The sequence below is a fragment of the Heliangelus exortis genome, chromosome Z (assembly GCF_036169615.1).
Source record: "Heliangelus exortis chromosome Z, bHelExo1.hap1, whole genome shotgun sequence".
NCBI classification, from domain to species: Eukaryota; Metazoa; Chordata; class Aves; order Apodiformes; family Trochilidae; genus Heliangelus; species Heliangelus exortis.
In genome coordinates this window covers 65367839-65388152 of record NC_092454.1, presented here as the reverse complement: position 1 = coordinate 65388152, position 20314 = coordinate 65367839, and the positions used below count along the sequence as shown (strand labels likewise).

The 20314-nt window shown below is 42.9% G+C and overlaps 1 protein-coding gene across 1 annotated transcript; it reads right to left on the bottom strand.

Moving 5' to 3' along the window:
- Window positions 1–1335: 1335 nt before the first annotated feature.
- On the bottom strand, window positions 1336–20065 carry RNF20 (ring finger protein 20). Its single transcript, XM_071731055.1, has 21 exons — window positions 19916–20065; window positions 18811–18875; window positions 18272–18458; window positions 17936–18103; window positions 17688–17835; window positions 17076–17258; window positions 14793–14911; window positions 13410–13556; window positions 13136–13213; window positions 12561–12680; window positions 11136–11315; window positions 10846–10981; window positions 10104–10225; window positions 9380–9777; window positions 8703–8820; window positions 7138–7287; window positions 5776–5988; window positions 4556–4681; window positions 3313–3453; window positions 2874–2975; window positions 1336–2639 (listed from the first exon to the last, which is right to left on the bottom strand). The coding sequence occupies exons 3-21, from the start codon at window positions 18398–18400 to the stop codon at window positions 2463–2465; spliced, it is 2955 nt and encodes a 984-aa protein (XP_071587156.1). The 5' UTR covers window positions 18401–18458; window positions 18811–18875; window positions 19916–20065; the 3' UTR covers window positions 1336–2462.
- Between the last annotated feature and the right edge of the window lie 249 nt (window positions 20066–20314).

The window sequence follows — 20314 nt, the reverse complement described above, 5'->3', positions numbered from 1 at the left end:
TTAGCAAAACAAGAGGGGAAGCCTGGGACATACACCCTAGAAACACTTACAAAAAGCACTCTATGTTTTAAACTTTTTAAACCAAGCAGAAAATTATGTGACCCCAACAGAAAAATACTTTGGAAAGCTGCAAGATGTACAGCAAGGGAATGCTTATGTTAAAATTTGAGACCTTAATACTCATTTAGGCAAGGGCCCTTCCCTTTAATAGCCTGGGGGCAGGGATACATTTGTGTTTCCACAGATGCTGAACCTGGATGGATTCCAGCAAGGGGGGTGAGACCAGCATCACCTCCTGTCTCATCATCATCACCCTCACAGGAGGACTAACATTCTTCTGGTGCTCCATGCAGCCCAAGGAGAATGTCTGGATAACCTTGGCCAATGTAATTGGCTGGGATTTTTTGTGCCTGTCGGTGGCAACACCAGCAAACCCTTTCAGTACATTTGGTGGGCCTTCTGATAGACGACTGGACTGTGCTCCAACCCCAGTCCCCCTTCCCTTTTAAGCATGGTAAACCCACTGATACCTGGGATATTTGGGCACCCCATCTGCCTTTTACCACAATGGAGCCCCAGGAAATTTATTTGTTAGGTTCAGTTAAAATGAACTATTTTTTTAATTATACAGGCAAAGATCAGTTCTTAGTTCAGAATGTTAATTCATTGTTGCTTGTACACAGAATGCAACTGCATGGTGTAACTATACTTCAAATAAAATTTCTCACTCTTCTAACACCCCTATTGCTTTACCCAGAAGGATCTTTCTACAGTGACTGTGTGTGGCCTTATATTCCTTCTCATCTGAAAGGAGGACCTTGCACCTTGGGTCATTTTACTCTATTAACACCAGAAATTTCTATACTTTTAAACTATACACAAATTCACCATTTCCATAGGGCAAAGCTATCTTTCCACACTTTTCAGGCTGACTTGTAAGAATACATTTTGGAACCCTGCTGAAGTTATCACTGCTTCTCTTTTTGCTCCTGGAGTTGCTTGCTGCACAAGCTCTAACAGCTTTAAATCAACTTAGGCTGTTGGCTTGCCAAGAAAACTAAATACAACATCCAACTCTCTGCTTTGTTGCTTCATGTAGATTCAGTAAGACATGCTACTTTATAAAATTGTACAGCCATTGATTTTTTTACTCCTTGTCCACAGGCATGGGTGTGAGGATTTTGATGGCTTATGCTGTATGAACCCGTCTGATCATTCTGAATCGGTGCATAGAAGTATTCAAACATTAAAGACCTCACATAAAAATTTAAGGTTGAAGATGACTGGAAGCCTTCTGCAGGTTGTTTCCTAATTTAAGAACTCGGTCGAAAAAGATTATTGTGTTAGGAGGTTCTGTGTTACTAATTTTTATTTGTCTTTTAGTTTGTATCCCATGTATAGTTAAACTTATGCAAACTCTTATCACCCGAGCCCTCAAGCAGGTGATCCTGACAAACTTGCAAAAACAAGGGGGGAGATGTGGGTATTGTTGAAGATGTTATGAGAATGACAACTCCGCAAAGACCTTGGAGCAAAAGTAATGATCCTTTTCTCCCTAAAAAGGATCATGAGAGAGGAGCTGGGCTACACTTGACAAAAGAGAGTAGACATGCTTTGTGCTGATAAGAACAGTAATTTTGTCTATATAAAAGTAGTATTCTTCCACAGATTTCTTGGAATTTTCCAAGAGAAAATTTGGGAGCAGGGCTTGGGGGGAGGTTTGGCTATAAAATGAAGATTTCAAGTTAATAAACTTTGATTCAGATTCTCTCAGTGAATCTGGGCCCATGCCTTAATACACCACAGGGGAAGATGTCTATATCAACCAGGGTCCATCAGTGGAATTCTATTTTCAAAGATTCCTCACCATTCTCCTTTTTCCTCTTCTGGATACTAAGACACATGTCTGCTTTTGGGGGTGCAGATGTCCCTGCACCAGCCTTCACAGATTCTTTTCCTGACTCAAGAATATACAAGCCTAAGGAGTCACTCCACTGAAGGCTACAGATGTATCTGTTAATTTGGTTTTTGAACCTTTGTTAAGCTATTCACCCTACAAAACATTACCATACCCTGATGTCATTTAAAAATTAACATCCAAAGCAAATTCCTCAAATAAAGGCCTCATTTATCTCTGCTGCACCACAGACGGCTTCCATCCCATCAAGACAGAACTTCAGTTTGATATTCCCAACTCAGCATTGCTAAAGTGATGGATGGGAAATGTCCTCTCAGGCACAAAGAACCCGGAAAAAACGAGAGTAAGAATAAAAGAAAAGGGACACAAAAGGAACTGAGAAATGGAACCTTTCTCTTTCCATTCCCTAACTACACTTCCCAGAATAGAACAGCAGATCAGCTGACAGTAGCACTAACTTGCCCCAAAGGTGACAATCACAAGAGGTGAGGGAAGCTGGGTGGCCAACATAAGCAACTACTTTCTGTCACTCCAGTGAAAAGAATCAACCGATGTATATCCGATGGAAGTCGTTGGCACCAAAGGCAGCATTGCACTTGGGGCACTTGCGCTGCCGGGTGTCGTAGCGTGTTTTCACACACTCAAAACAGAAGACATGAAAGCACTTGGTGAGCACAGCATCCTTTTTGCGCATGTTACAGCACGGGCAGGTCAGGCGGGCCTGCAAGACAGAAAAGTTATAGTGAGGGCCCACTGCATTGCAATAGGTACATAAAAAGTTAACTGAAGAAGAAGGCCCTTCCATTTATCAGAAGGAGAAGGTGGTTTCTTCAGTGCAAGATAGATCTACAATTGCCAGAGTACAGACAAGAGATGTCCAATACTGAAACACAACTACAAAGCTTTTTGACTAAAATGGAGTTAAAGAGGGAAGCTGATAGAGAAAGCCACTCACCTTGTAATCCTTAATTTCCTCCATCAATATCTCATCACAGTTGGGAACCATGTCAGGCTTCTTAGTAGTCTCCAGCTTCCTGCGTAACCTAGAAATATCTTCCTGCATAAAACCAAGAGACAAAAAAATATAAGGAGTATATTCTCTCTCACAGCTTCTTGAAGAGACAAAAAGAACTAGCACCAAGCCAACAGTACACCTGAGTAAGACACTCCACACATACTATCATCCCGGATAGTCAGCAGACTTACAACATTACATTATCATCTGGTGTCCCATGTACTGTCAGTTATCAGTGGAAAAAACTGAAAGAGCCAAGACCTAATGAAGGTGAAATCCAAGTAAAACTGGACCTCCAATAAGCATAGCTGAAACTCACTCCAAGCTCAATGTACAAGGAGACACCAAAGCTGTGAAGAGCTGTGCATGAGATACATACCTCAGCCCTTTTGAAGTTGAACATTTCTTTCTCTCTAGTTACTCTGTTTTCCACAATCTCATCCTGGAAGTCATGTAACTTCTTTTGAGCCAGCTCTAGCTGGGCTTTCAGATCATCTGCAAGCTGGGCTGCATCCATGGCCTGAAAAACAAAGCCATTACAGAAGTAACAAAGGTGGAAAAAGGGCTCCACTGATTCCTGATTCCTGAACCCTGATTCTTGGGTTGCTCTGCCTGGCAACCCAAGACTGCCCATAGAATACTCCTCAGGCTGCTGGAGATCTCTTTTTAAAAATCTAATTTAGGTACTTCCAAATGGAGTAAATCGAATAACTAGAATTGCTCCCTAAACATTACTTCAAAAGCAAAATATTTTATTTTTAACAAGTTTTAATAATTTAGCTTCAACATTCCTCTTCAGTAGAGCCAAACCCTGTCACACTCCAATGCATGTTACTTAGACAAATCCTAATAATCACACAATTCTCTTCTTCAAATATTTTCAGCCTTTCACCTTCTGCATTTTCTCTACTAAAATGTTTAGAGGCAGTTCTATATCTGAACTACACAGAACTGCAAGATAAGGGCTTCTTTTTAATCATTTTTTCTCTTCATCACTTTTCTTATCACTGACTGTCCATACACCAATGACTCTAATATTCAAGATCGCTCAATACCACAGACTGTGATATTAAGCACAATTAATAGTGCTGAATTCCTCATCATCTTCTTCTTCACACTGGTATTCTTGCATTCCTTTCTTCCTGATTTCATGTCATTCCTGAACTTCTAGTTAAGATTAATCAACAAAGCAGCATCAACCATGAGGTGTATCTTACTTTATTCGTAAGAGACCTACTTCATTGATCTTAGACATTTGTTAAATATCTTAACATTTCCCAGCCATATTTGCCTTTTACTTATGCCATTCTTTCCCATAAAACTTTGATCTTGGTTAACTTCATCTGGCTGCTGCCTCTTCTTCTACAAGTTTGCCTTTTTCAGACACCTTACTTAAGCTCCGTTGTCAGACTTTCACAGAAACACTTATGACTCTCTCCCCCTTACCAAAGGAAGCATCAGTCTACAATACTTAATCAGAACTTTTTTTAGGACACCTCAGCCTTCTGGTGTACAAGTCTCAAATCAGGATTACATAATATTAATGAGATCTAGGAGCCTTCTATGCTCCCCACAAGACAATGCCATGTTACAATCCAAGAGGAAATCAATCTGTCACTCACCTTGCGTTTGTTCATTTCCAGGGCCTGTGTTCTGAGACCAAGTTCTTTCTCTCCTGTTCCAATACTGCTTTGCAGTAAGTGCTCCTTCTCCTCCAGCTTACGTACAACCTGCAGCTGGGCATCCACCTTGGAAAGGGAGAGAGCAGGTAGGGAAGAACTGAGCTGCATGTTCTGCAGGTCTTCAAAGCTGTTATTAAAGCTGCACACTAAAACTATCCCTGTCTCCCCATCAACAAGTACCTCTTCAGCTTGCCTTTTTCTCCCTGAACAGATAAAATAGCAGTCTAAGAGCTGTATATGAACTGAACACTTCAGTTGAACACGTCAGTCAAATACTAGCAACAAAAATTATTTTTTGGAAGGCAGCTTACAGAATTGCTGCAAGTCAGTCAACAGTTCCACTTTGGTTCCATGGATGGCAGAATATATATGCAGAAGTACCATTATGACAGGGAAATGACTTCTGACTTTCCTTCTCCCTCCTGCTCTCTGTATCAATGAACCTGCAGGACATTTCATACAACAGTCTCTGTTTCTTACTAAGACAGGTCCCTTTGAAATCTGATGCTGCATACCTGAGGCTGATTATGAGAACACTCCCTCCTGTACTGATTTTGGCAGGGATAATAGTTCATTATCTTCACTCATGCTGATGTGGTGGTGCAATGTGGATTTAGGACTAATTTAAGACCAAGAAAAATATTAACAACACACTACTGTCTCAGCTATTGCTGAACAGTACTTGCATAGTGTCAAGATCCTCTGTCTCATGCTGCCCACTACCAAGTAGGCTGAGGGTGCACAAGAAGCTGGGATGTGACACAGCTGGGATAGCTGAACCAAACTGACCAAACGGATGTTCCACACCATATGATGCTGTGCTCAGCAATGAGAGCTGGTGGAAAGGAGGAAGCAGGGGGTGATGTTCAGAGCTTTGGCATTTGTCTTCCTAAGTAACAATCATGCATGATGGAGCCCTGCCAGAGATGGCTGAACACCTGCCTGCCACAGGAAGCAGTGAATGAATTCCTCATACTGCTTCTCTGGTGAGCACAGCTTTGCTTTATCTCAACCCAGCAGTTTTCTCACTTTTGCCTGTCTGATAGTCTCCCTCATCCCACTGTGGGAAAGTGAGCACAGAGCTGCCTTACAGAGTTAACCGACAGCACCTTTATTTCCCCTCATCAGTTCTGTTGTTTTCTGTCCTTCACCCAGGCTACCTGTGTCTTCAGTGTCAAAACTTGGTCTGCCAGCTCCTCCTTCTCCTCTTTCAGCAGCTTATGGATCTGATTGGACTTGATGCGTTCTGACATCAGCTTGAAGTTGGCATCATCCTTCTCCCGCAGCTGCTGCATGAGGCGGATATTCTGCTCCTGCATGTCTTCAAAGGCTTGGCCTGTGACATCCATTTCTGACAGCAGGGCCTCCTCTTCCTGCAAAGGAATCACAGGCTCTGGCACAACTGTCTCCTGTACCCCCTACAATGACCCTGAAGTTTTTACTTAGAGACACCAAATCTAGCACAGATGATGACTCAGTATCAGAGAACAGTATCTTCCCAGCAACAAGACAAAAGTGCCCCCTGAAATCCACAACAAAGTGGAGATACCCTGAATTACAAAAAAAAAAGAGATGCATTCATGGACAGTGGCTCATGTGCTTTCAAAAACAGCTGCAAGATTTGCTGCGAGAGCTGGGCAGAAACCAGCCCCTAAATTCAGGCAGATAGGTGGGCAGCTGTCATATACACAATGCCAAGAATTCTATATGTGAACAACTCAAGAGCTTCAACTAAGAGGCTGCTGAGCCCCTCAGACTCACTTAGGCCACTTCAACATTAAAGGACTAAGTGACAAGACATAATGGTTCTGCACTACAAGGAAATAAATCCTAATTTTAAAAAAGTACACGTCAAGTCACTGGCTTGCTTCTCTCCTACTGAGGTGGTCCTGCTTTCTTATTGGATTAATCCCTTTTTTTTGTGGAAGAAGGTATGTCAGTACCATGCACATGCATTAATCATATTAACTGTGCATATAATACTTTTTAAAAGGAATTGTAACCTCCTTCCCTAGAGCCTGATCCAACCATCTCTCCTCTGAGCTCTTCACCTAAGCCACCAACAATTAAAACATTCCACATCACCCCTACCATGAGCTTTGTGACACTGTGGTATAATGGGGCTATTTTAATTGTTGGTGGTTTTTTTGGCTAGTTGAGGTTTTTCCCTTTCAATGAAGACAGACAAAAACTCTGCCACTTAAAGAGACAGAAATTCCTTCTCTCGTGTAGCCTCTTGCTGTAACCAGAAGACAGCACTTTCCCAGGTGCTCTGGCCAAGTCAGAACTCATCAGAAACTCTTCCACCTCAATATGAGGAAAAGTTTTTTTACTGTAAGGGTGATGGAGCACTGGAACAGACTGCCCAGAGAGGTTGTGGAGACTCCTTCTCTAGAGACTTTCAAGACCCATCTGGATGCATATCTGTGTGACCTGCACTAGGTGATCCAGCTTTGGCAGAGGGGTTGGACTTTATGATCCCCAGAGGTCACTTCTAACCCCTAACATTCTGTGATTCTCACCTGTTTAGCCATGGCTAGTTTCTTCTGTAAATACTCAATTTGTTCCTCCACTGCTCGGATCTTGCGGAGGGCATCCTCATCGGCCATCTTTTTACTCTCCTTTTTCTCCTTGTCCTCCAGTTCTTTCACCCTCTGCCTCAGTTCTTCCAGCTAAAGCAAGAACAAAGCAGAAATTACACTAAACACAAAAACATTCTTAAGAGCCCATTTCACCATCATTTTCTGAAACATTGCAGAAACTGCTGTCAAAGCATGGAAAAACTCACCTCATCTGACAGAAGATCATATTACTGGCAGATGGAACTTTAAGATGATTTGTAAGCCCAACATTTTGATTTCAAAACCTCTGAAAATTCGATAGCATCTTTTATCAGAATACGAACATCAGTTTCATGCCATTGTATACTTAAGAGTATGTGAACAGAGTGTATCTGCTCCTTTGAGAGTGTCTGGTCAATTACTTTTTTCAATACAAAAAGGAATAATAAGAAAAAGAGGAAGCCATAAAGGATAAAGAGACCCAAACCTGACAGACAAATGATAAGGGAGGAAGCAATGAGAACCAAACCTAGTTAGTCATACTCATTAAGAGCATGTGCAAATGCCAGAAACTAAATATACAAAGAGCTGACAAAACAAATGGAAACAAAGACAAGAAACAAACCTCCCTGGTCACAATAGCAGAAAGGCTATGGAGAAACTACAGGCACCACTAGGAAGAACAATATGGACTTTGCAACTGCAAAGACTGTAGAGCAGGAGTGGATCCTGGACTGTGAAGGCTGTGGGAATCCATACAGCTGTACAAACCCAGAAGGGATGTACAGAAAAAGGGAGAGCAAGGATAAACAAAACTGGATTTAGGGAACGGTACAGAAGGAGCCAGTCACATGTAAAATGAGGGCAGCCCTGCACATGATAACCACCACAGCCTGTGCTATCTTCTCACATCTTATCCATCATTTGTCTAACTACCTCTTTGTAAAGTAACACTCTACCTCATGTGTATGTCTGATATATGGAGTAAGGGCTAGCTACGGGTGAGACTTGTATGTGTAGACTGGGATCACAACAGCAGCAGACACAAGGGGCCAGGCTGGTACCTCAGGGATCTGTGAATGCCTGTGTGTTTGTGAACCTAGAGAGTGTTGTGCATGTGTCTGCAGTAGTGACATTCTGTACCTCTACCATACAAAGAGAAGGAAAAGGACCTGTCTATCTATACTTGTTTCACAAGTCCTGTTAAGTCCTGCTGAAAGCAGCAGTTTGTTTGTGGCAGCTTGTTTGTGAATGGCTTTGTCAGTGTCCCTTGTGTATGTCTATGCTGACTCAATCTGCAACTGGGAAAGCAAGAGCCATATCCCTTAGCCTGAGCAAAGAAACCATCCTTGCACAGAGGAGGGCACGCCAAAATCTCCCTGTTCACCTCTACACCTCTTCTAAGTGACAAAGGTGAGAAGAGGAAAGATCTGCAGTTTTGAAGACAAAAACAAAGTTGAGGTATCTATCCCAAAAAGAAGTTTTTTAAGTATCATACTTAATAGAAAACACTAAATGAAATTTACCTCAGCTTTTGCCTTCTTCTCAGCTGCCATCAGCTGTACCTTGTCCCTCTGTTCTTTGGGGGCAGAGCGGTACATATCTAGCAACAGCTTCATCTCCTTCTGGCTCTCCTGGGCTTTCCTGGAGATAAGGAGATGGACAACTGTGAAAACATTGCAGCAAAGCAACACTTCTACATATCCAAGAGAAATCAGAGCAATATTCTCACAGTCTCCAACACAGTATTCATATGGAGTCATCCTTGGCTCATCTTACCCTGGTAGCATAAAAAAGCCAACGAAAACGGGCTAAAGGGTCAACACAAATGTTTGGGCACACGAGCTGGAAAAGCAAAAAGAAGTGGGGTGGGGAGGAAACATACCCCGGCAGGAAGCAACACATTATCCATCTCTGCTTTGGTACTGATCCAAGACAGTGAGGACTATGGGCTCTTTATTAATAGCCTGCTGCTGTAAAGTTTTGCACAATTGTTACAACAGCAACAAATGAAGATGACTTGAAACACACCATGGAGTATCTGGTTTGCTGATTTATGTTTTAGACTGTTGGAAAAATGTTATTATGTTGTCAAAATCACAATCAGATCTAGCTAATCCTGTAAGAGCAAGCTACAAGTCATCTCACGTGAACATCTCAGTTTGAGCACTACTCAAACGGGAAAGGAAGGGACAACTCTTACTTGAGCTCAGCCTTCAGCTGCTTGATCACTTCAGCTTCCTTCTTCCTTCCATCCTCATGCTTCCCTTTCTCCTTCTCTTTGGGCTCTCTCTCCTTCTCAGCTTCTTTTTGCTTCTGCTTTTCCCGCTCTCTTTCCTTTTCCTTTTCTTTCTCTTTCTCTCGCTCTCTTTCTCTCTCTTTTTCCTTCTCTCGTTCCCTCTCCCTCTCCCGTCTCTCACGCTCACGTTCCTCTTCATCTCTTCTGGCCTTCATTTCATTAACATCTTCAGCAGCAGCCTTGGGGGCAGGTGCTTGGGCAGAAGGATCATCAGGTTCTTGTTTTATCTCTGGAGGTTCCTCCTTGGTGTCTTCAGTGCTGGACTGGGACTGTAAGATAGCACTACCACTGCGAGAACGGATCTGTTGTGGAATAGCATGGAAGATGACACAGAAGAAAACAAACCATTATGTTCTAACCCAGAAATCTACCTTATCCCCTTCCCCTGTCCAACCCAGTCCATGCTTGCACACCTCCTCTGTAATTGCTACTATTTTTCATTAAGCACTATGCAACTACAAAGACCATTAATTTGGTAAGTGGAAGCAGCAGAGTGTAGAGCTTCATCAAAAATTACACTGCATCCTGCATGCTGTAACAGAAAGGCTGATATTGCGGGTGTGGGTGATAGCATTCCCCATTCTTCTAAGCACTTTCTGTTCTTTTGTGGAATTTCCTGCTTCAATACCTTGCTCAAGTCAGATTGGGCCTCTCTTAGTTTGCGTTTGTATCTTAACACCTCTCCCTTCAGCTGGTGGTTGTGATTTTGGAGGCTGCTGATGAGATGACGCATCTCCCGATTAATTGGGCCTACAAAAAGAAACACAACTGTTACAAACCATATTTTGCCTATTTTCTGCAAGGACTTTAATGGAGATGGTGAACAACCTAAGTGAATATCAATGTTAAAGAATAAAAATAAGAATATTATCCTGCCACACAGGAGAGCTATGTAACACATTTGCAGAATATACCAATTTTACATGCAACAAACAATAAGTCCTTGCAAGTGCCCAGACCTAACTTCCCCTTATGTTTTTTCCACATTCCTAAACTAAATATGTTATGCTACAAGAAAATCTTTATGACCTAAACACTACTTCAGAAATCAGTTCTTTATTTCCTCTGATGAAATTTGAAAACCACTGGTATCCTATTCCAGGCTGTTATTCCAAACTTGCAAATGAACTTTTAATAATGCAAAATATTCTGTGATGAACCACATTATTACAAAAATGTATGTATTTTTCAGCACCTAAAAGGAAGCCAAATGACATGGAACTGGTCTCCCATAAAACACACAAAGAGCTTTGTAAAATTACCAGAATAAGTATTTAACAGTAACAGAAAAAGAGTCAAACAAGATGCTTTTACTGAAACGCAGCCTCTAATGACTATTTGTTTTTAAGCACAGCAGAAAAAACCCATACCTGCTTGTTCATTGGCAGCCAGTGTCTGTTCAAACTCTATCCTCAGCATCTCATACTCTTTGCGGACTTGTGCCAGGGTGTCCTCTAACTGAATCACTTCTGTGCGCAGTTTCTTGTGCAGGCTGACCTCATCCCTCTGAGGAGTAAGAAGGGGACAGAACTTGGTGACTGCAGTTTCTCTCACCTCATCAGCATGAGGTACCAGAGCAGATGAATTATGGCCAGGAAGACAAATTTCATGAGTATTTCCTGAGCCACCCAGCCCCAGCAGTGATGCTGAATGCCGCTACCTCAATCAGCTCCACTTGGCGCTGGTGTGTGGTGCGGGTGCCGTGAAGCAGAGTGCGGGCCTCATCCAGGTGTGCCTTCAGCTGGAGACTCTCGTTGTACAAAACAGAAAACTGGGACTGCATGCAGCGATATTCTGGGGTCTCCTTCACAGCTTCTTCCACTGCTCGTCGCAGCTCAACCTAGTCAAGACACAAGAAAATGCTACAGAAAGGAAAATTCTTTTTGTCTTTGGTATCTATTTTTGAAGGCAGGAGAACGGTGAATAAAGCAGTTACAAGCAAAGACAGAAGTAGAACTTCAGTAACACTGCTGTGAAGTAGCTCCAAGTGATATCCTTCAGTATTCAATTTAAAAGTCTGTGCTTTCTCTCTATGCACGAGGCTGTTTCTCTTGCACATGACAAGATTTTTTGTTTCTTAGGTTCTACAACAGTTTCTATCAAAGATATGAGCTTGGGAAATATGATATACCTTTTAAGTGGATTTACCTTAAAACCATAATCACCTAAATCAATAAAGATGGACAAATGGAAAAGTGTGACAGAAAAATTAAGAGAAAATACATATGCAGGTAGGCATTACATTAGCTTTCTACCAGTAAAAGAAGTAATGACTGAAAGGAAGAAAAATGAGAGAAAGCAGTATTACAAAGCCTGAATTTTCCTTACAAAACTAAGTTAGAAAATTACTGTGTCTACCAGCAGTGAAACATATACACACACACACAGCTTAAGTCGTAAGCCAAATGGTGCTCAAAACAAACTCATGGGGATAAACGGAATTTAGGGATGCCTCAAGACAGATACTGGAATATCATCTCTGACACTTAGATTATCAGCTCAGCCATTTTTTATAACAGGCTAACAGATCTATTGGTTACTAAGAAAAAAATCAACTATATGTTACAAATAATAATCTACTACAGAGTCACAGCTTTTTGTACGACAACCTTTAAGCACAGGAAACTCATATGCTGTTTCTTCTCTATACATTCTACCACATTGGGAAAAAATTACGCTTACTGACTCTTTCAAGTGCTCTCTTACACAATTTTTTTCAGTTCCCCAGTTCTACTTGTATGGAGAAGGAAGAAGGTGTAGGAGGGGCCAATACTTCCAAAGATGTGAAATTAGTTTTAACTACACATCATTATAATGTACTAAACAGATAAGAATGTAAAACAAGACATAAGAAACTAAATATAAAAATAAACAAAAAAATTTCCACTGATGACCACATGGTGTCACCAATGCACTGAAATGCAAATATAAGTCACAAATCTGCTAAGTTGTACCTTCTACAAACCCAGGTAATGAGCAAGCACAGATTAGAAAACTAATGAGGTCTTCTGGAGACACAGTGCAGTAAAACAGAGGGCAAGCAGCCATAAACACCTTAGTTCTCAAATAGGTACAAGTGTCTCACCTTGAGTTTTTCATTCTGTGTTGTTACTTCCTCAAGATCCTGGCGTAGTTCCTCCAGCTCATTGAGGCGATTCCCAGCAAGCTCTTTATTCTCTTCTAGCTCTGCATTCATCTCTTCAAACTGTTGGCGACAAACTTCTTGTAAATCACATAACCATAAAAAGGTCTGGTTTGGAAGGGACCTTAAAGATCATCTAGTTCCAACCCCCATCACATGGGTAAGGGACATCTCCAGCTAGACCAGGTTGCTAAAACACCCCATACAACCTGGCTTTGAAAATTTCAAGGGAGGTGTCCATGTATCTGCTATGGGCAGATGCTGTTAACGTATCTCCTGTTAATGTATCTACTGAGCATTCTAATTAAGGAACTATTTACACAGTAACAAAGTAGACACTTAACAATGGGGTGACATTAAAAAGTAAGACAGTCTATTTCCACTAGGTCTGTTTCATAAGAAGGAAACTTGTACACAGAAAAAATGGCCTACCCAGCGTCTCCTCCACTCTGTAGCCCTACGCACAAACTCTGTTACTTTATTCTTCCCTTTGCCCATGCCCAAGCCTCTGACGTTACCTTGCGGGCATTAATGGTGATGGTGCCTCCATAAAGGCTGCTCCCAGCTCCATAGACCTTGTAGCCTTTGGAATTTACCTAAAAAAAAGGCAATAGATTTCATCAGTACCCAATAAAATGCCAAGACTGCTGATAACTGGAAACATAGTCAAGACCAAAGATGGTACCCTACAGAGGAATCCCAATTCTCACAGCAATGTACCATCAGATGATGTCACAGATCTCATAATTATACCTGCTTCTCTGTTTTCCTGTGATACAGGTTGGTACTTACTCGTTCCAGAACATCTGCCAGATGCCGGTTGAGCCTCTGCTCCCTCTTTCGTATCTTGTCAATATCCCACTGAAGGTCATCAATCATAGTCTCCAGAACAGAGACCCGAGATTCTGCTGTCTCCACTCTCTCTTGCAGCTTGGAGAACTGCAATCAAAAGATTGTTTCAGCCAGGATATTGAACAGAATCAACATTTACTGAGACTGCTCAGTATTAATTTTTCTCTTACTGTACCCTGGATTCATATGCTTTACACCATCTTTTGCTGGGATGACAGACTATTCAATGAACTGCCCTAAATTTTACACTAGTTGAGTCTCCCCATGGCAATGGAAGTAAGACAAAACTAAAAAGAAGCTGTTAATATCTAGCAGAGTACAGAGGCAGTCACCTCAGCCTATTAATTTTTTTTTTTTTTTTTTTAATTTTCAGCCTATGTGTTCATCTACTCTACAGACCAATGAAGTGCTTGGTGGTCTAATACTGAACAAGGCAAGTGCTCACACAGTTACTAAAGAAAAAGAAAACCCCCCAAAAAAAACTGCCAATAATGTGAATCTCTCAATGACTGGGACCATTTTGTAATTTATGGCACTTCCATACATGATGCCTTGAAAGCAAGTGTCACTGTTTGAACAGGAGGAACTAAAGGAGAGCTTTCAGACTCTGAGAGGGACAGAATGCAAAGGGAGGGAACTATTCCCTCCTATTTCCTGCCTAACTCTATAAAAGGTGGGGAACTCAGCAGCTCCTCCCTCTTTTTCTTCCCACTTCCTGCTGGCTGTGCTGCTGTTCCCTGTCACCAGCTCGCCATGTCCTATCTATCAGGTTGTGTGTGTGTGTGTGTGTGTATATATATATTTGTGTGTATTCGTATTCTTTGTTACTTTGCCCTTCATGCTATTGCCTTTGCCGTGTTAGTAACAAATCTACAGCCATTTGTTTTCAGTTTTCAACTTGGAGTCTCTCATCTTTATTCCCCTTTTATCTTCCCTTTGTTGTGGGAGAAAGGAATTCTGTCATTAGGTTTGTGGTTGCTAAGCTGTGACACCGAGAAATTTGAAGTACAAGGAATACCTCCTTATGTGCCTCAGATGTTTACATAATCAACTCAGCATCACTTTACCACTTCCTGTGCTGATTTCCCTTAAATTCTTTCAACTCACTGGTTTCATTATACTTTCATTCAGTGAGGTAATCAATCTGAATTACACAGAAAACCTACATACAATTCTCCACAACAACCCTTTCCTTAACCTTTGTTCAGAAGGCAACCTTCAAACCATGTTCTTTCCAAGACAATCTGCCTTCCAAACTATGGTAACCACAAATTATTCTAAGCAGGACCCCAAAGCAAGTTTCATTCACTCTCCTTTTTATACCTCCTGAGACATGATTCGGTGCTTCTCCTGAAGAAGATCAGCCAGCTCCTGCAACCGTCCATTCTCATGTGAGAGGTAGGTATTAAGTTCCAGGACTGCTTCTTCCATCAGTGAAATATCTGAAAGATGCATTAAAAAACCAAAAGATTGTTTCTAATTCTTAAACAGCTAAGATAAAACAAACAAACAAAAAAACCAAACAAAACCCACAAAAATACAACAAACAAACAAAAACCCCACAAACAAACAAAAGCAGAAAAGGAATTTCCCAATTTTAGCTTCTCCTTACTACAACTCTCCAGAAGGAGGTTCCCGAGGGTCTGATCTCCACTGTCTCACTGACTTGCATCACTAAACAAATGGCTCTGCAGTTTAAAATTTCAGTGACTTGCATCACTGAACAAATGGTTCTGCAGTTTACACATTTCTGCTGGCCAGGTAACATTCCCTCAAGTCAGAGACCCTTCCAATTGTGTCAGTGCCAGCAACACAAAACAGGCCCTTGACACCAGTTCTAATGCAGGCGAAATTCAGGCAGAAACCTGCTAAAACAGGTGGTCTGAAGCACCACCTAACAACTACAGCAACTGACAACAGGCTCACACTGCACTGGTGCCAATCATGCTACAGTTACAGATTACCAACTAAGGACAGTAATGTTTTGCTACACCTGCCAGAGCTCCTTGAACAGAGTATACTGAACACACTGACAAACCATAGATGAGCTGGCATTCAACCCGTATTTTCATTTAAAAGTTGAAACTTCTAACAAAAGCTAATGAAGTTTTTCAGCAAGTTACATGAGTGTAAAATTAATCTGGTACATGAATTTTCAGAATTATAGACTCATAAATCTTGTACCCAAGTTTGAAAAATCAAGATCATCACTTCCTCAAGATTGTCAAGTCCAACCATCAGTCCTACACTACCATAACCACTAAGTCATCTCTCATTTTTTGAACACTGCCAGAGGCAGCACCACCACGTCCCTAGGCAACCTGTTCCAATGCTTCACCATTCTATCAGTGAAGAAATGTTTGCTAATCATTCCTACCACTGAAGCTTGTTGCTTAGCTTTCTTCTGCAAAGCTCAGCTTTGTGCTCAAAACTGACAGCTACAGTAAGCATACCAAGACACTACATGCCTAACATTTTGCTTAAAACTCTGTGGAAACTGAGAAGTTGGTTACCCCTACACCTTTTACTCAACTGCAAGTGAGAAGGGAGCCCAACAACCGTTTACAGTACAGTACTTCCAGGAGGGAAGCTGGGTTATAAGTTTCAACAGTAATCTGTAACTTCCCAAGTACACAAACACACTATGGAAAAAAAAAAAAAAGAAAAGAAAAAAATTAAAAACTAAACAAACAAACAAACAAAAAAAACAACCAAAAAAAAACCCAAAAACAAAACAAAAAAAACCCAAAAAAAAAAAAAAAAAAAAAACAAAAACAAAAAAAAACCCACACAAAAACAAAAAAAAGAGCCTCTTTTTAGCCCACCACACTGGGGAGAGCTCTAACCTGTCACAGAACAAAACCAGTAACTGCTGGAGATGGAACCATAATTAAAACCAATTTATTCACAGACAGGAGTCTGTACAGCTTATAGCTTAATATACTGTAAGAGTTCGCCTAGAATTAGTTACAGAAGAGAAAAAAAAAATAACAAACCACACAAAAAAACTCCCACACATAGAATGACAACTACTGCAATGGTTAATTAAAACCTTAGGGTTTAAGGAGGAGTTAAAAGGACCCTACAGTGCATGTTCATTCAACCATTAACATTAAGGCCCTCAGCCTTGAGGAGTTTCCATGACTGGAATTCCTACCACAGGGAGGTACTGGTGCTACAAACCCACCGCTCCAAGGAGGACACAAAAGGGCCTCCAGCAGGGTTGGATCAGGCCTCATGGTCATTCCTGTCTGGCTGAGGGCCCACAAGCTTCCACCATCCCCCCACCCAAGGTACATACATGCCAGCCAGCACTCAGCACTGTAAGGGTCCAAGAAGTGAGGGCACAGCAGTCCTGTGGCCTGCTGGTCTTTTGTGAGGGCAAGTGTAAATCTGCATGTGGCAAAAACACTTCTAGAATACAGTGCTATTTTTATTAGAGGTTTTTGTTATTGAGAGCTTAGAAACTAAGCCAATTCCATTTACTGGAAAATAAACGAGTGTGAGATAGATGAGGCCTTAATGCTCACGATGTAGAACCACATCTAAAGGGGGGCAGATAAGGATTTTTGAGTATCAGCCAGGGATCAGCCACCTTGATCATACCTCCACTATTCAGCTTGTGGGACAGCACATCCACTTTCTCCTGCAGCTTGTCATACATGGTCACAATCTGGGCAACAGCCCGGCGGGAAGACTCCACACGCTCCTGCAGCTGAGATTCTATCTCCTCGCTAGTGCTGCTGGCTAAAGTGGCCAGAAAGGAGAATGCTGGCTCCAGCCCTTCACCTGGGAACAGAGAAAAGCAAAGATGTGAATGTGCTCTGGCAGGCAACATGCTACTGGTCTTCACAATCAGAGCACATCTGTCACCCATTAAAAAGGGACATAGAATCATAGAATCATAGAATTGGCTGGGTTGGAAGGGACCTCAGAGATCATCAAGTCCAACCCTTGACCCACTACCACTGCAGTTCCCAGCCCATGGCACAAAGTGCCACATCCAGGCTCTTTTTAAATATCTCCAGGGACGGAGAATCCACCACTTCCGTGGGCAGCCCATTCCAATGCTTGATCACCCTCTCAGTAAGGAAATTCTTTCTAATGTCCAACCTAAACCTCCCCTGGCACAACTTAAGACCGTGCCCTCTTGTCTTGCATGAACATTGTCCTCAGCTGAAATCTATCCTTTCCACCCTCTCCAGACAGATGCCTCACCTCTTTCCCGCTCATCTTTGCGCTCCTGATTACTGTCCGAGTCTGGTTCAGGTTCTGGTACCACCAGTGCTTTTCTTTCAGACAGAAGGTCTCCAAGACCTTGGTCCAGGTCAAAGCGTTTAAGGATGATGCGGATGTTTTCATCAAACTGAATGACAGGACAAGCAAGGCAAGACAAAAAATGGATGTGACTAAAAGGAGCACAGCGAGAAAACAGCATATCTAAAATGACAAAACAAATTACTAACCTGATTCCAGTATCGATTGATAATCAGCAGAGAGGCATCATCAGTGGCCTGCCGACGCTCCAGCTTCTCAATGTGCTCCCGCAGCTCGTCCTCAATCGCTTGACGCTGGTCCAGCATCTCTGCCAGCTTCCGGTTCTTGGCCTGTAGGGCCCGGATGTCCAGCTCCTCCTGTGCAGAACTACAAGTCAGGGCACACCCTACACAAGCCAGACCACGGGGCTTGTACCAGAAAGCATAGACAGACATCTATGTTTCCAGAATTAAGAAGAGAAAAAAAAAAAAAAAAAAAAAAAAAAAAAGCAAGAGGTTGAGTGGGAGTAGGCAAGGAAAACAAACCGTTGAGGAAACGCCACCAAGCTTAATGGTCTCCACTGTGGTCCCCGAGTCTTCGACCCCTGCCTTCTTCTCTGGAGGTGCAGAAGGGCCAGGCTCTCCAGCTGCCCGCTTATTGCCAATTCCAGACATGGTCGCCACACCATACAGGCTCTAGCCTTCCCCAGGTTCTTCCTCAACAATAAGAACACTATTAAAAAAGCAAACAAAGAAAAAAAACCCAAACCATCAAACACACACACATGTGCGATCAATACAGTTCAGGCTTTTAACAAACTTCACAAAATCACAAGAAGTTAGGGGTTGGAAGGGACCTCAAAAGATTATCGAGTCCAACCCCCCTGACAGAGCAGGGTCACCTGCACCTATTCCATCATAGGAACAAGATGCCAAACACATTACACACCATACAACTCAAAAGGTTTTGGAAAACCCTGGGCAAACATTAAGCCTTAGAATACACCACTAGAATTAGCACTGCAAACTGTAACTTGATGGTAAAAATTCCACTGCTCCATTATGTTAAAACAGAAGTACTGTACCTTATCACTCTCTTTGGAAAAAAATCTTCATGCAGGTTCAGTCTCTACTGTTTTGCTCTGTCCCTCTGTAATAACAAAAATTATTCAGATTAAACTTGAGCGAGCAAATGAGACTCTGCATATGTGGCACCAGTTCACTTCACTTCACCAACCAAACTATTGTATCAGCTTTGAAAGTCAGCTAAACCCTTCTAGATGTGCACTGTAACAGCTTACAGAAAGCTCCTGCAAATCCTACAGATATGAAAGACATTCTGAGCAATTTTTATAAAGAGCCATTGCAGCAGTTTTCAGGAGAGACACAGGTATGTTTGAGGCATATCTGTCCCCTAGTTAATGGAGTCTGAAAAGCTCTGGACCACTAGTTATGTAGTGAAGTACAGAGTAGCTGGGGCTGGAAGAGGTCTCTGAAGCTCAGTGCCCCATGAATACAGTAGGGCCAGCCAGCACAGCAAAGGCCTTGGGCAGTCATCTTTTGAGTATCTCCAGAGACAGAAACTCTGCAATATCTCTGAACCACTTACCCCAGTGCTTGGTAACTCTCAAGATTAAAAGTTTTTTTCTTATGTTTGCAAAGCATTTATTGCACAGGTCAAATCCTCTCTACCTGACCACCATTAATCACCTGCAGAGGGCAAACTTCCTCAAGCCGACTACTTAGACACTCATCTACAATGCCCACCAACCCTGTGTGAGCCTTTTCACACCCCCATGACACCTCTAGTCAAGAAAACTTAGGCACCTCCCGCACACACAGGCTGCTCTATACACCTTATTTTTTTTTCATACAATCCACAGCCCCTCGGAGCACCTCACAAACCTGTCATGGCCTCCCACTGAAATGCCAAAGACACGGCGCACAGTCCCACATCACCCAGCAGCGACTCCTCTCCACCCAGAGCGAGAAACCCACTCCACACCGACACCGCCTCCGCAGAAACACACACACAGGGTTCCCCTTCATTGCTACCACAAGCGCTCAGGGGCCTCGCCCTGACACCTGATCCTCTCTCCCTGGCCCGTGCCCCCACGGCAGCCCCTCACCCACCGTGCCTGAAGTCCCTCAAGGTGCACTAGGCCGCTGCTCACACGCTCGCTCGATCGCTCGCTCGATCGATCGCTCGATCGCTTACTCACTCTGTCCGTCCGTCCCTCCCTCTGTCCGTCCCTCCGTGCTCGGCGTGACCACAGCGGCCACCGCAGCCCCCGCATTCACGACAGAGACAGCGACAGCGACAGCCACAACCTTCTTCCCGCCCACCGGATGTCCCTGCCTGCAGCCCAATCGCCTGCGTGGACGCCCGAACGTCACACCACCCCTTCCGGCCGCCATTTTGCCCTCACCTATGGTGGACGCTCCCGGCCCTGCCGCCTGCCCTCGCCTGACATGGCCGCCGTCTCCATGGCGCCGCTGAGGCAGCTGTGGGCAGCGCCCGCCCCCGCTCGGGACATAATGGCTACTGCCGCCTCGGTACGGGCTCCACCTCCCTGGGCTGCTGGCCCC